This window comes from Aquarana catesbeiana, linkage group LG01, assembly GCF_042186555.1.
Source record: "Aquarana catesbeiana isolate 2022-GZ linkage group LG01, ASM4218655v1, whole genome shotgun sequence".
Lineage (NCBI taxonomy): Eukaryota > Metazoa > Chordata > Amphibia > Anura > Ranidae > Aquarana > Aquarana catesbeiana.
Genome location: NC_133324.1, coordinates 17,231,237 through 17,248,452, shown reverse-complemented (window position 1 = coordinate 17,248,452; position 17,216 = coordinate 17,231,237). Strand labels below are relative to the sequence as shown.

Genomic DNA, 17,216 nt, shown 5'->3' with positions numbered 1-17,216 from the left:
ATGAACATTGAAACTGCAGAGCAGGAGGGCTGTATGAACGCTGAAACAACTGGTGTTTTTTCTAAACAGAAGACTTTACTTGATGACGGGACTGCTGGTATCTGTGGTACTTCTGGCACTATGGTTAGCGGGACTGTTGTGCTGGAGGGGAGGAGGGAGGATTAAGTGGTGGGTAATTTACCAAACCAGATTTCAGAGGTTCCTATGCAACCAGTTAATATTCCTATGCAACCAGTTAATGTGTTATCTGTCCCAGTTAGGAATTATGCTAAGGCTGTGTCGGGGCAAAGTCATGCTGCTGCTGGAAGGGAGCCGGTTGTGCGACTTTCACCTAACGCACCTTCCATTAAGTGCAGGAATGTGGTACAGCTCAGGTGGGAAGGAGGAGATATTCCACCTATCAGAGGGTGGTTGTGGGTAAGATCCTACCCATGGGATTTAAGGCGGAGGATATTTATGCTCTTATCATTGGCTCTTATCACTGGTTCCTATGAATATGATTTGTTATTTGTGCGTCCAGAATCGCTGGATCTGTTTTGGGAGTAGTTTGAGCGTGTATATAGGGGCCAGCTGGACTGGAAGGGGCTTGCCCCCAAAGTTGTCTCACGTCAGCCCTTGATTAAGAATGTGACTATCCTGACAAGGAATGAGTCTATACCCCCCCAAGAATTTATGGGTCTGGTTGAGGTTTGGTGAAACCTTGTGTCCCCTAAAAAAGATTCTGAATGATAGAGGAATCTGGACGGGTGGGTGGTCGGTGTCAATGAGGTTGAGTGTGTGTGGGAATGTGTGTGATCCAGCATTTGCCCTCCTCTACCTTTATTGGTAGAGATAAGATTCCTGTCTTCTACCCTGGTCAACCTAAGCTGTGCCATAAATGTGGAGTCAAGGGACATTTCTCCTCTAAATGTCCAGAACAGAAGTACTCTTTGTGCCAGGAACTGGGGCATCTGGTGAGGGACAGTAACATCAATAAATGTAACCTATGTGATAAGGTTGGTCACCCTTATAGCCGGTGCCCTGAGGCTTTGCACAATAAGGCAGAGCTTGTAGGGGAATTCTTCCTTCCGGATAGAGAAGAGTCTGGGTTGGCGGAGGTTGTACCAGGGGATCCTAGTGTCTCTGTCCTGTCAGAATCTGTGTCTGTGAGGCCCTCTGTGGTGTCAGTGTCCCCTCAGTCTGTGGTCTCCCAGTCAGTGTCAGAAAGTGTGGTGTAGTGAATGCAGTGGAGGGTGCTGGACCAGCGTGTATGTTGGTGTCAACCCCTCCTCCTCGGCGTGGCAGAAGTGCGGCTGGAGGTCAGCAAACACCGAGAGTTGGAGTGAGGGATGGATTGGATGATGGTGGAGGGGGAGGTGGGAAGGGAATGAGAGTGGATAGTGCAGAATGCAAGGTGAATGATGTGGAAGTCGGGGTGAATGATGTGGGGGGAGGGGTTAATGTGTGGGGGGGGGGTTGGAATTGCATTCTGATGGCGATTAAATCTCAAAATGTTTCTTAGCCTGGATTGTGTTTCAGTTGAGGTTCGGGGTTTGTAGTCTCTTTTTTGTTGTCATTAAAATATGTTTCTTTCTATGTTATCTTGTCAGGAAACGGTTTTCTTTACTTGCTGATATAAGCATGCTTGTTTTTGTTTAGTTGTTGTTTATTTTTGTGTAAATATGTTTTTTTTATAAGGCTGTATGTTTGTATGATTTTTTAATAAACAAACATTTACGCTCTAATGTCCCCCCCACAGTCACACACACTATTATTATTACATATTATTAGTGAAATATTACCATTGCTGCACTTTCACTTACAGTTCTCCGCAAAAAAAGAAACGTGTGGGAGACCTCAGATGACGGAACCCCGGGAGGTAAAGTGGCTACTTACTTACAATTCTCCACCTGAGCTCATCTTTCTGTCACTCTGCTGTCTCCTCCTATCAGCATGCTTCTTTCACTGCAACCCACCTGGTGTGCTCCCTGTGCCACTCCTCCCCTCTGTCTGAGCTCTACTGCCCAATAGGCTGATACCAGGACACATTCAGATACACACTGTGCTTGCATTACAAAAAACAAACAAACAAATACATTTATTGATGTATTCACCAATACAGAGCTGGATTAATTTCAAGCCCTTGGTCCCTAACTTTCCCCTTCCCCATTAACTTCAATTAACTTCAATTTATCTCCAACAACAAAAAAAAAGGCAACTTTTTTCAGAAATTTCTAGATTTTCACCAGCATTTTAGGGAAATTAATAATCTCAATTTTGATCTTTTCCATTGGCTTACCTTCATCAATATAGCCATTCCTTTGCCGCCATTCTTGCCACAATGTACTGCATTTGGGGGATACCCTCTCAGATAGGCTGTACAGGATGGTACCGCCCCATTGGAGAAACAAGCCAATCACAATGATCATCATTTCCATCTGCCCCGGTTTTACTGTAAAAGGACACAATAAACTCACTGACTCAAGGAGGCTTCACACCTAGGGCAGGTTTATACAAGTCATAATTGTCACAAGTCTGTTTTTTTTTTTGTTTGTTTTTTTACCTTTTAAAGTTTTTATTTTTTTATTTTTATAAATTTTATAAAAATACATTTTTTTATTATTATGATTATTATTGTTTATTATTATTATACGTGATTTATATAGCGCCAACAGTTTACACAGTGCTTTTTATAGTTAGAAACTCACTGGATCTTTGCAGGGACCAACAGGTTTTTTTCTGTACTTGCAGCATTTTGGGCATGCATTTTTATTTATTTTTTTCACTATGGTTGCTTATAAACATCGCTGATCACTGTTATAAGCAATCATTTTTTATGGATGGAATCCATTCATTGGCATTGTGTACTATGGTGATAGCTGTGATTGACCATAGCTATCACATGGTACAGATGCACTGTGATTGGCCCTGTCTGTACCATGTAATCAGCACAATAGTACGCATTGAATGGCTAAGAAGGAAAGCCATTCATTGTGTACAACTTTCATGTGATCGCTGTGATTGGTACTGGGGGCCGGGCCGGTACGACGATCCCTTTTCTGGGTGACAGATCACACTGCAGTGACGTCCCCCCCCAGAATAACAGCGCTCCTGCTTGCCCGTCATTTGTCTATAGGCCAGGCAGGAGACATCTCTGCTATTGATATATGATCTGTCCCTATTATACAGGACTTTGCAAAATATAATTTTTTTTTTGCCAAATTGCTATATATAATTGTTACTTTAATAGGGCCTTATTATTAATTTTTCATTATATTCTTTAGCTTTTTACACCTTATCTACAATTTAGAGATGTGCATGATGTGTATGAGTGGATGTGAAGCCGCGGCTCCCATATGTTTTTAATCACCCCTTGTGACAACGTTGTCCTATTTTAATTGGTTTATGGTAACCGTCAGTCTAAATTGCTGTTTTTTCACTTTCTTTTGTATTTAAATCTGGTATATTATTAGGTAATTAATAAAGCTGGTTTGTATCAACACTAGTGTTCCTGGTTGACCCTCTTTAAGAGAACTCTTTCTCTTGTTTTTTGCTATGTGATATATAGGGCATCTGGAACTGCATGCAGACTTTTGCCTGCATGATTGTCTGATACTTACCCGTTAAAACGACCACTCATATAATTAATTTATTGGTTGATCCAGGCAACAATCCTTTTTTCTTTGAGGAGGCGGTTGAAGACCTTAAAAACATATCTAAATCTAAAAAATGAATTATATTGCAGCTCATCGGTCCTTAGATGAGGTGGTTGTATTAGTTTTCTTTTTGCAAGTCTTTTTCCTCTTTTTAAATCTTAAGATTTCACCAATATTACACTTCCTGTTCTGGGGTGACAAAGCTCACTCACCATGTCACCATGTCACCCTAGAGAAGGAAGTGAACTGTGTTACTAGGAGAATCATCCAGGAAACAAAGAAAAAAACAATGAAACAGAAAACGAATGTGGTCACATCATCTAATCACAGGAAAGCTGCAAAATATGACATGATTGTTTTTGTGTTCAGATAAACTTTAACCAGTTGCATGAACAATACTAAAAAAATGTCATAACATTACACAGGGCGGTTGTCGTACTTCCTGTGCTTTTATCTTCACAAGCTGCTGTGCAAATACAATAGCTATATCAATTGCTGCTGTCACAAACATTATTGTCCGATACAGTGTTTATAAACAGTGTTCTTACATGAGATACAAAGTAACATTGTTTATAAACATTGATCAGACAGGGGATGGAGAGATACAAAGTAACATTGTTTATAAACATTGATCAGACAGGAGATGGAGAGATACAAAGTAACATTGTTTATAAACATTGATCAGACAGGAGATGGAGAGATACAAAGTAACATTGTTTAGACATTGATAACTAAGATCTGTTTCATTCATCTGCACATCAAGGGATGAGGTTTAAAGTACATCTGATTTCACCTAAAGCAAACTTCTTTTTTTTATAAAAAAAACCCCCATTGTTTCTATGTAATATCCTTTTAACCCTTAGTTTACCATAATCAGCCCTAAATTAACCAGCATTAAAACTAACAATGTCATATATTGCAGCTTTTTTTTTTTTAGGATTTTTTCCTTAATTTTTATCTGATGATCCAGTCAGTATCACACTTCCTGCTATAGGGTGACTATGCTCTACATCAGGGGTCAGTATTACAATGCCTCATGGGATGTGTAGTTCCGCAACAGCTGGAGGGCCGTAGTTTGAGGATCCTTGCTCTACATAGAGGAGCAATGGGGACACCTTTGGACAGCTTCATTGTCAGTCTGGGAAGAGGATAATGTTAAACTACCAGATGTATATGTACTTGACTAACAAATAAAGCTGGACTCCAAGTAACATTTTTATGCAGTTACAGTAAAACGTTTTCTTTTCTTTTGGGATAAAGGTTTTACATAAATAAATAAAAGCTAATCATTGTAAGCACCCCGTCAGTGGTAAATGCTTTGTCTCAACCCTGTAACTAACATTTTGTCTGCACAGTTTGATCTGGTAAAGGAAGTTTTTCTGTTTTTTTTATTTATTTTTTTTTTTTCTAACCAATAGTATTACAATTTTTTTCGTTTTTTTGTTATTTTTTTCTGTAGCATTTAAAAAGCACAATATAAAAAAGAAAAAAAAGTATTTGCAATGCTCTGTTCCAGAATATACATTTTATATACATTAGTTTATACTTTTTAGCTACAGTAACAATATTTTTTTTTTTAAACTAACACTAATCAAAGTAGAAAAAAAGTTTTAGGTTTGTTTGTCTCTATATATTGTAAGACAACATCATCCAACCTTGTTTATTTTAAATATATGGGCACTGATAGGTGGCACTGATAGGCGGCACTAATGGGCACTAATGGGTGGCACTGATGGGCAATGATAGATGGCACTGATAGGCAGCCCTGGTGGGCATGGATTGGCATCCCTGGTGGGCACAGATGGGCACTTGTGGGCACCACTGATCGGTCTGTGTGAGCAGCTTATCCTGCTGGACATCATATGATGCCCAGTCAGAATAATGAAACCACAGCCCGGCTGTCATTCTGCTATAGGCTGGGCAGGATGTGGTTAACAAAAAAAGAAAACTGTCCAAAGGATACTGACCCTGACCTTTGACCTCGACCCAAACACTAACCCTGGCACTGACCTAGATCAAACTTGGATTTAGGTATTTTTAAAATGTTTATTTTATTTTATTTCTTTAATTATTTTTATTTATTTATTTTTTATTATTTTATTTCAAAATGTTGAAAGTTTACAGAAATGTCCCTTTTTTAAAAATATTTTAACTTGTAGGCTTTCAAAAACACTGTTTTCTTTTTCAAGCTGGTACCCTAAAATATGTTAGATTGTAAGCTCTAAGGAGCAGGGCCCTCTGATTCCTACTGTATCAAATTGTATTGTATTTGTACTGTCTACCCTCAAGTTGTAAAGCGCTACGTAAACTGTTGGCGCTAAATAAATACTGTATAATAATAATAATAATAATGTTCAGTTAGCCAATGAAAAGTATCACCTACAATTAGAGCTGCATTATTAATCGTTAAAAAAATTGTGATCACGATTCAACCCCCCCCCCCCCCCTCACAATTATAATACGGCATTTACCCGATTCATGTGAACCGCTTCAGCCCCCTGGACCATTTGGCTGGCCAAAGACCAGAGCACTTTTTGCGATTCGGCACTGCGGCGCTTTAACTGACAATTGCGCGGTCGTGCGACGTTGCTACCAAACAAAATTGACGTACTTTTTCCCCCCACAAATAGCGCTTTCTTTTGGTGGTATTTGATCACCTCTGTGGTTTTTATTTTTTGCGCTATAAACAAAAAAAAGACCGACAATTTTGAAAAAAAAAAACGCAATATTTTTTACTTTTTGCTATAATAAATATCCCCCAAAAATATATAAAAAAACATTTGTTTTCCTCAGTTTAGGCCGATATGTAATCTTCTACATATTTTTGGTTAAAAAAAAAAAATCGCTATAAGTGTATATTTGCGCAAAAGTTTTACCGTCTACAAAATAGGGGATAGTTTTATGGCTTTTTAGTATTATTTTTTTTTTTACTAGTAAGGGCGGCAACCTGCGATTTTTATCATGACTGCGACATTATGGCGGACACATTGGACACTTTTGACACATTTTTGGGACCATTGTCATTTATACAGCGATCAGTGCTATAAAATTTCACTAATAACTGTAAAAATATCACTGGCAGTGAAGGGTTAACCATTAGGGGGCAGTGAAGGGGTTAAGTGTGTCCTAGTGTGTGTTCTAACTGAAGGGGGGAGGGGACTGTGCAGGGGAGATGACAGATCGCTGTTCATACTTTGTATGAACAGACGATCTGTCTATTCTCCCCTCAGAGAACTGGAAACTGTGCGTTTACACACACAGATCCCCGGTTCTCGGTGTGCCCCGAGCGATCGCGGGAGCACGGCAGTGCCCGCGACCGCCGGGCACACGCATCAGCTCCGTGGGCGAGCAGGGGGCGCGCACGCACCCCCTGATGGCCCTCTATTTCCGACGTAACATGACGGCGATTCGCGCAGCCATGTTGCCGCAGTACATCTGCGGCGGCTGGTCGCCATGCGGTTAAACAAGTGCAGAGCCTTCTCTGAGCTGTCAAAAGAAAACGAAAAAAAAACTCAGCAGGAAAATGTTTATCAACAGCGATAAAGAGAAACAATGTATCTCTTGGTTCTTTTAGATCAAAGGAATGAACTTCGGTCTGTAAAGGAGGGAAATTTAACCACTTAAAGACTAAACTTTTTTTGACACTTGTTGCTTACAAGTGAAAATCAGTATTTTTTGCTAGAAAATTTCTTAAAATCCCCAAACATTATATATACGATATATTTTTTTTAGCAGAGACCCTAGAGCAGGGATATGCAATTAGCGGACCTCCAGCTGTTGCAGAACTACAAGTCCCATGAGGCATAGCAAGACTCTGACAGCCATGAGCATGGCACCCAGAGGCAGAGGCATGATGGGACTTGTTGTTTTGCAACAGCTGGAGGTCCGCTAATTGCATATCCCTGCTCTAGGGAATAAAATGGAGATCATTGCAATATTTTATGTCACACTGTATCTGCACAGCGCCGGTCTTTCAAAAGCAATTTTTTTTGGATTAGAATTTTTAACGATTAGTTGTGCAGCTCTAGTGTATGCCTAATTAAATCTTTATTTGTAAAAAAAAAAAAAAAAAAAAAAGCAATTTCATATAAATAGTAAAAAAAAAAATTGAAAACATTTGAAAAAATGAAACATTTTAATTTCCTATTAGTGCAGTCTGCAGATCATTAGCGCTCTGGCCGTTACGACATTCTATAATGTAATGTACCTGGAGGTGGCAGTTCAATCGCTGAAGATGTGTTGAAGCTGACCGCATTTGTCACATTACAGAAGAATCTACCAGACGTTTCTGGATCCCAGCCATCCATAGACAGAGAGATGGAGTTGTCTGTGCTGGTGACATTATGGAAAATCTTATCGTTCCTTCGAATCGTGAAGCTGAGCGAACCGTCGCCCTTGGCTTGGCATGTGATGGTGACCCGGCATTGGGTTCCGTTTTCTCTCACTTCCTGTTTCAAGACCGGTTCCAACACCGGAGCTGCAGAAACAAAAATTACTTACTGGCAGGATCACCGGATGAAAACAGAAGAAAGAAAACCTAAAAAGAAAACAAATGCAGCCATCACATCTAAGAATTGGTAAGCTGCAATATAATAAATGTTTGCTTTTGGGTCTAATAACGCTTGAACAAGTGTAGCAAGGTCTCCAAGCCTCCTTCAGTCTAAATGAGAACCTCCAGGGCCGGAGATAGCTGACATTCTGTATATGGCGGGTTGTGAGGCATGGTGAATGCCAAGGTGAAAGTTATTGGGCGCCAGACAATGCAAAAGAGATGTTTATTTCTCTTACAAACTTTTATAGGGGAAAGAGGGTTAGGGCCAGGACACCCTTGAGTAGTTGCAAGTTCAATTAGTAGACTCCGAGACTTCAATAGGAGGACAGCCGTGCAGGGAAAGGCCTCCAGCAAGACGCCACATCTGCATGTGTAGGAATGCTGTCTCCATAGGCGTGCGCACAGGGTGTGCCAGGTGTGCCTGGGCACACCCTAATTGCCTTGTGTGCTGCATATTCCCCCCTGTTTAGACCACTGATATTTCATCCCTCCCCAAAAAAAATGTTACACAAGCCCAAAAATTTTGGGAAAAGAAAATTAACAAAATTATACTGTCCACTGCCCTACTGACACCATCAGTACATATACACATGCATATGTATTTGAGCTTTGGGGTGCACACCCTAATGCAAGAGGCTGCGCACACCTATGGCTGTCTCCCATGGCAACAGTCTTTAACAGTTCCTAACACAAAGTGTAACAGTTCTTTCACTCTCACTACAACTTCTCCTTGTAGTTCTTCCATACACTGAGCTCCTGGTCTCTCACTAGACCCTCTGATTCACTGCCACTGAATCCCTTGAGTTCCTCCAATCTTCACGGTGGTATCTTCCTCAAGCGTCACCCCCCCCCCCGCCTCTCCGCTGGGTCCCTAGCTTGGCACTCCAGATACTTCTCAAGCTTCACCCCCATTGGCCTGCTCGTTCCCTGGCTTGATACACAAGGCTGCTCTGCAAGTGTCACCTCTGCTGGGTGGGTCCCTGACTTGATACCCACTGAAGTTTTCCGATTCTCCACTGTGCCCGTTCGGTGAGAATACTGCTCCGGTACTTGCTTCAGTTACTCGCTGTGGTTCCTGGTAATAAGGTGGTTGGTCCGTTAGTGGCGACAGCTTCCCCTTTACCTCCGTTCAGGACAGGTTCTCTGGCCGGCAGATCCGTCATTTATGGTTGGACTGCAACCCGCAATCCCAACCCTGCGCTGCCCTCTTGATTTTAGATAGACCCTCAGACAGCCTAGCAGCCAGATGCCCCCAGGATAGGCCCAATCTCTGGCCTAGCAACCCGGGGCAACACGACGCACAGAACATAGATCACCTGACTCCACCTAAATATATAGGTGCCCCCAGCAGGTCAAGGGGTTCAAGAAAACCCCTGCCCATAGGCTGAGATACCCCATATACCCATAACCTGACCTTGAGTTGCCCTTCTCATATTTAATACCAAGTGCCCGGCCACCTAGTGGTAGAAGAGAAAAGTTCAACAAAGCCAAACTTACGAATAAATCAATAGATCTCTAACAGTTGACCAGAGTAACTACTCCTGGCAAGTACATTTGTGAGGAGCATTTCTGCCTAAACTCCCGGGTGCTACACAAGCTTATTAGAACCCAGATAGCAAGGGGCTACCGATAGCCATTTTTTATAATTTGATCAGAGTTTAAGCTTCAGTTTTGTTTTGCTAGCCTCTTCATATAGCACGACTGGCACCCATATACCACACTCACCCATCACCTGGAGATGGACCTGTCCCTTCAATGTGAAGTTGACTTCGTACGCAAAGATCCCGCTGTCCTCCTTTCTTAGCTGAGTCAGCAGGAATGTCCCATTGTGTTGGTAGAAGTGGCCACGTTGGGTGTACGGATCCCGTACAGTGCAGTCACCATGACATGTCACTACAACAGGTCCATTGGTTCTTCTCAAGTCATAAAATGTGAAATTATCAATCTTCACTTTGGGAAAGGACACAGATGAGCCAATTGCTTTAAATAGATTGTGAATCTCCATACCTTCATCCCCTGCAGAAATAAATAAGAGAACAGGTATTTCAGTGTTTGGTGGATGCTGAAGAGTTAAAGCTGAACTCCAAACAGATATAAAGCAATAACTAATGCAGCTCTATAATCATTACAAGTATTTCTTTTTTTTTTATGCAAGCAATGTAAGTACCTGAATTTGACCTGGTGCCAGCCTCTTGAATGCCTGTACAGCAGGGCTCAGATTGGTAAAGGGAAAAACAGCACACAGAGTCAGTTGTGCTGTAGTCCTTATATGCTAACATGGAGCATGCTGATAGAAGGAGAGGGTAGAGTAACACAAGATGAGCTCGTCCTCTCCTTTCAAGTAATCTTCAAGCCTAAATTGAGCATTTTGCAAGTAAAAAAAAAAAAGTGAAATGTTACTAGAGCTCATGATTAAGGCCTGGCGGCTGAAAACACACCGGATCCTTACATGACTGTACTACACAAACTTTAACCGCTTAGTGCAGCAGGTTGGCTCTTCTGCACGAATCGCCATCATTGTACATCGGCTCGCGCGGTTGCGGGTGGGTGCCCAAGGGTCGGGCGGACTCGATGTCTGCCGGCGACCCAATATCGCCTAGCACAAAAGGTAGAATGGGGATCTGCCTTTGTAAACAAGGCAGATCCCCATTCTGACAGATGACATGACAGAGATCTACTATTCCCAGTCATCGGGAATAGTGATCTGTCACGTCCCTGCCAGCCCATCCCTCCTACAGTTAGAACACACACAGGGAACACAGTTAACCCCTTGATAGCCCCCTAGTGTTAACCCCTTCCCTGCCGGTGTCATTTTTACATTGATCAGTGCTTTTTTTTTTTTTAGCACTGATCAATGTAATAATGTCACTGGTCCCCAAAAAGTGTCATTTGGGGACAGATTTGTCCGCCGCAATGTCGCAGTCCTGCTGTAAATTGTAGATCGCTGCCATTACCAGTAAAAACAATTAAAAAAAATAAAAGTCCCCAAATCAATCCCGTAGTTTGCAGATGCAATAACTTTTGCGCAAACCAATCAATATACGCCTAATGCGATTTTTTTTTAACCAAAAATATGTAGGAGATTATATATATATTGGCCTAAACTGATGAATACATTTGTTTTTTTATAATTTTTTTGAGATATGTATCATATCAAAAAGTAGAAAAAAATTTTTTTTTTTTTCAAAATTATCGCTCTTTGTTTATAGCACAAAAAATAAAAACTGCAGAGGTGATCAAATACCACGAAAATAAAGCTCTATTTGTTGGAAAAAAAGGACGTCAATTTTATTTGGGTACAGCGTCGCTCGACCGCGCAATAGCCAGTTAAAGCGACGCAGTGCCGTATCGCAAAAAATGGCCTGGTCATTATGGGGGAAAATCCTTCCGGGTCCTTAAATGGTTAATAAAAAGCATTTGATTATAGCCGTTGCCTTGGAGCACTAGCTTTCTCTATATACCATTTTGAAAAAGGTTCCTGCACTAATTTTTGACGATTGAACTTGCATGAAATCGCACAGATGTCGGCAGGCCACACATGAAATCACACTGACTGGAGGCTTTGAAATCACGCTGAAGTAGCACGATTTCAAAGCCGCACTCAGCGTGAACCGGGGCTAATACTACTTTTTTTTTTTTTTCAATTTCATTGCAACTTGCATTGATTTCTGTTAAATAAAGTTGCAAGCCGCAATCAAATCGGAGATCCAAATCGCGGTGATCTGGGGCCTTGAAATAGCACTGAAGTAGCACAACTTCAAACCTGCAGATCAGTGCAATTTGGACCTTCGATCCCATTGCGGCTTGCAACTTTATTTAACAGAAGTCAATGCAAGTCGCAATGAAATCGTATATAGGGTGCGATGTTGAACTGTCAGATTGCATGATAAATCGCACTGGTGTGAACCGTAAAAAAATAAATGCATCCAAGGGCAAAATAGGTAGTGGTAATTGGTACCGGCGAGTACTTGAGAAAAAGTATTTGTACTCCTTCTTGGTCTTACAAAACTGGTATCGGTGCATTCCTAATGAAAAGCTATAATATTTATTTATTTTTTCTATTTATATATTATACTAATATAAATGCATTTTCACAGTTTAAATTAAATACTCCTTTTTAAATAAAAAAAGCCTAACTGCAACATGTTGTGGAGGAGGCGTGACTACATGACAAGGCTCTATTGATTTAGATCTTTATCCCTTACAGAAAAGGTTCCTTGAAGAAATGAAGAACCTGTTAAACGGCTCAGTTATGTGATGAGATCACACTGGGCGTTGGCAACTTCAAGAACAAACAGACTTCCAGAGGACACAGCGAGGCTGGAAAGTCCCTGAGACACAGCAAGGCTGGAAAGTCCCTGAGACACAGCAAACACGAAGAGTTCTGACTACAGAAAACCTGAATTCTGCTTCACAACCGAGCACCAAACCTACCCCATGGATTACCAGCACCACCACCTATCAGGAACTCTACAACATGTCCTTCAAAGGGCCCCACACAATTCTCAGCCTTTGTATCTTTAAGAAAAAATGTTCCAATGTGATTTTGGTTTCTTTTGGCATCTGAACCCTCTGTGGACCTCAAGAGCCGACCAGCTTTATATCCAAAGGATACCAAGATGGAACATCTGGATGACTACAGCCACCCTAGCTACCATTGCTCCCTCAAAAATTACTTCTGTCCTGGATTATTAATGTTCTGTCCTGGATTATTAATGTTCTGTCCTGGATTATTAATGCTTTATTGGGAGTTCACTGGTTGTCATTGGTGGAGCTATGAAGGTAAGTGGCAAAATTATAGTCAAGGGGACAAAACAGCAGCCAAGGAGTCCTCACACAAAAGGAACAGCTGGACACAAACTACCCGGGACTTTTATTACTGGAGCCAAGATGAGTTCAAATCTTGTTTGTATATTATTTTCCCATTTTTCTTTACCGTAAGTCAGGCCAAGAATGGAGGCATCTAGGCTTCTTACCAATCAACTTCTGTTGCAGTGGATCATATGATCAATTGCACAAGTTTTAATCACTGGGGGTTGAAGAAAAGATGGTCAGGCTGTGGTGTCAAGACTTTACCACATGTCCTCCTTTAGGTTCTATACAATCCTCGGGCATTGTATCTTTAATTGTGCTAATGGAATTCTGGTTTGTTTCAGCACATGGGTACTTTACGGCTCTCAAGAACCAACCAGCTTCATACCCATCAGATATAGAGATGGCATATCTGGATAGCTACAGACCCACCCATCCTATTCTTCCAGCTGCTTGGGCACAGAAACTTTACAATGGCATGTTCCACCTGGCCTCTAATCCACAGTGGTTCCCTAGTGATGGGGCTGATTTTAGTCAGGCCATGTTCCACCTGGCCTCTATTCCACAGTGGTTCCCCAGTGATGGGGCTGATTTTAGTCAGGCCATGTTCCACCTGGCCTCTATTCCACAGTGGTTCCCCAGTGATGGGGCTGATTTTAGTCAGGCCATGTTCCACCTGGCCTCTATTCCACAGTGGTTCCCCGGTGATGGGGCTGATTTTAGTCAGGCCATGTTCCACCTGGCCTCTAATCCACAGTGGTTCCCCAGTGATGGGGCTGATTTTAGTCAGGCCATGTTCCACCTGGCCTCTATTCCACAGTGGTTCCGCAGTGATGGGGCTGATTTTAGTCAGGCCATGTTCCACCTGGCCTCTAATCCACAGTGGTTCCCCAGTGATGGGGCTGATTTTAGTCAGGCCATGTTCCACCTGGCCTCTAATCCACAGTGGTTCCCCAGTGATGGGGCTGATTTTAGTCAGGCCATGTTCCACCTGGCCTCTATTCCACAGTGGTTCCCCAGTGATGGGGCTGATTTTAGTCAGGCCATGTTTCAGCTGGCCTCTAGCCCACAGCACTGCCCCAACGGCGAGGCAGGTTTTGGTCAAGCCACATTTAAGCTGGCCTTTAATCCACAGCATTGCCAAAGGAATGGGGTGGCTTTCAGGCAGGTTTTGTACCAGTAGATCACTAGTACCTTCCAAGTAGGGGAAGACTTTGCTACATGCCCTGGTGTGGGCAGCCGAAAAGCTCACCACAGGGTAAGTCCACCAGCTGAAGACACAGCTTTAGGCTCCATTCACACTAGCGCATTTTTTGATGCATTTTGCATTTTGCAGAAATGCATGGGAATTTTTTAACATGGGTTCCTATAGAACATGTTCACATCAATTTTTGTACCTCTGCATTTTTGGAAAGGGTCAGGGACTTTTTTCATGCAAAATGCAGCATTTTGCATGTAATAGAATTCAATGGACAAGCATCAAAAACGCAAGTGTAGCGTTTTTGCAACGTTTTTGCATCGTTTTTACAGCGTTTTTGATGCGTTTTGCGTTTTTGCCGGTTTTTTTTTTTAACTGTATACAGTAAAAAAAAATGTAAAAAAAAAAAACGCGGCAAAAACGCTGCTCAAAAACGTGGCAAGCATCACAAAAAAACCTCCAAAAACGCTCAAAAGCAACATGCATAGATGTGAATCGAGCCTTAAAGTTGAGAACACATTGAATACTTTGGTCTTCTTTTGTTTCCTAGATAGTATAGAGCTGCTCAATACTCCCTAATGGGCCATCCTCTATTATCGAGATTCAAGAACCCCTAGAAATCCTAAATTCTACTGAACCCTCTTTCAAGGCTCTATGCAGCCCCCACACTATCTACAACCCTTCTGTGCTCTAAGAAACAAATTTGATTATCTGCCCTTAGTACTACAGCTCATTCCATGCACCCCCCCCCCCCTTTCTATCCAGGCTTCTTACAACCCTCCGCACCACCTACAACCTTTCCGTAGTCTTCTACCTAGGACATCTGTGTGCTACATCAATCCCCCCCTCCCCAAATAAAAAAAAAATTGCGAAGAGGTATATATAAAGTTATTTTACTCAGTTACTCCTATGGCAGCCTATACACTCACACTATATATAGATTGCAGTTCATGGGAATTTACATTGCAACTCTCCCCTGTGGTCCAGCTGGCTCTCATCACTGTAAACAGGAGTAAAAGGGGGGTCATTCTGGGACTGGTCAGTATTGGGGTGCAGGAGGAGAAGAGCCAACTCCGCTTGGCTGTAGCAGCTGATGTAATCCTATTTAAGAATATAGGATGGGGGAGGGGGGATTTCACGTGAACCATAAAGGTGTAAATTCCAAGTGTTGGGCGATATACATTGTGCACAAGAATGGACACGAGGAGCTCTATGATACTTTATATACAAAGTGTATCACTTCACATACACCCAGATCACAATTGTCTGATTACATTGTATGAAATGTTAGTATTATATTGTAGGAGGGATTAACATAAAGAGGAAGGCATGCTGGGAAGTGGCCATATGACAGGGGAGGCATTTAAATCACATGATGTTACAAAGTCATGTACAATATACTACGCAAGAGTACGCCGACTGTCACTGTAGAACTACAAGGTCCAGCATGACCAGTCTGAGCATGGCGGGATTTCTTATTTCTACAGCAGCACAGCTCAGCCACATCTACAGTCATTCTCTGACTTCCTAAAGTTGTGTGACAACCTGATACATTGTAACACTGCATGCCCTGTATTTACTACACACAGCCTGATACATTGTAAACTGCATGCTACATTCTCTGTATTTACTACACACAGCCTGATACATTGTAAACTGCATGCCCTGTATTTACTACACACAGCCTGATACATTGTAAACTGCATGCTACATTCTCTGTATTTACTACACACAACCTGATACATTGTAAACTGCATGCCCTGTATTTACTACACACAGCCTGATACATTGTAAACTGCATGCTACATTCTCTGTATTTACTACACACAACCTGATACATTGTAAACTGCATGCTACATTCTCTGTATTTACTACACACAGCCTGATACATTGTAAACTGCATGCCCTGTATTTACTACACACAACCTGATACATTGTAAACTGCATGCCCTGTATTTACTACACACAACCTGATACATTGTAAACTGCATGCCCTGTATTTACTACACACAACCTGATACATTGTAAACTGCATGCCCTGTATTTACTACACACAACCTGATACATTGTAAACTGCATGCCCTGTATTTACTACACACAACCTGATACATTGTAAACTGCATGCTACATTCCCTGTATTTATCAAACACAGCCTGATACATTGTAACACTGCATGCTACATTCCCTGTATTTATCAAACATAGCCTGCAGAAAATATCTCCATCCTCCCCAGCAGAGTTTTATTTCCGGCTCTTTCATTGGCCAGCAATTTCCTACAAGGCTGGCATTGTTCCCCAACATAAAAATCATTGCTCCCTAAAATAAAGATGATTGCTCCCAACATAGTGATGATCAGTGTCCCAGCAGACCAGGCAGTGCCCCCTCCACACTGGCAGATCTCACCTGTAGCTGTGTAGAGGGTGGTCAGGGATATCAGGAGGATCAGGGGGGTCTTCATGGTGCAGGGATTGGGGGGACTCTGCAGAGACATCCACTGGTGCTGCTGATGCAACCTCAGAGACTGGAGGAATGCACAGGAGGTCTGGAGTTTTGATTGGTCAGGAGGGAGGGATGGGGATGGGGGTGCTCAGTGACACCCACAGGCCTGATGTAATCTCATTGACTACACACAGTGAATGGGTCTGGGCATGTGAGGTGAGGAGGAGGAGAGAGCCTCACATGATTTCCTGTTATGGTCACTGATATGGTAATCACTTCTGGTGCTGAAGAGTGAATTCCCCGTCCACAGATAATTATCAACACTTTGTGGAGGACTCTTGATGCGTCATCTTCTAGTAATAACAACACCCAATATGTTATTGAAATGAAAGTTATGCACAGCTGCAGGCAATGTTGACAAACATATATATACATACAGTACACACATATATACATATATACAGTACATACAGTACACACATATATACAGTACATATATACAGTACACACATACATATATACAGTACACACATATATACAGTACACACATACATATATACAGTACATATATACAGTACAC

At 41.9% G+C, this 17,216-nt stretch overlaps 1 protein-coding gene across 1 annotated transcript in view; it reads right to left on the bottom strand.

Moving 5' to 3' along the window:
• LOC141130151 (uncharacterized) overlaps positions 1-16,846 on the bottom strand; it is a 32,917-nt gene extending 16,071 nt beyond the window's left edge. Inside the window, exons 1-4 of the mRNA XM_073618103.1 lie at positions 16,601-16,846; positions 9,913-10,203; positions 7,843-8,112; positions 2,279-2,431 (exon numbers count right to left, since the gene is read on the bottom strand). Coding sequence (XP_073474204.1) covers positions 2,279-2,431; positions 7,843-8,112; positions 9,913-10,203; positions 16,601-16,688 — 802 coding nt within the window. The 5' untranslated portion in view covers positions 16,689-16,846. The remainder of the gene's footprint in view (positions 1-2,278; positions 2,432-7,842; positions 8,113-9,912; positions 10,204-16,600) is intronic.
• Between the last annotated feature and the right edge of the window lie 370 nt (positions 16,847-17,216).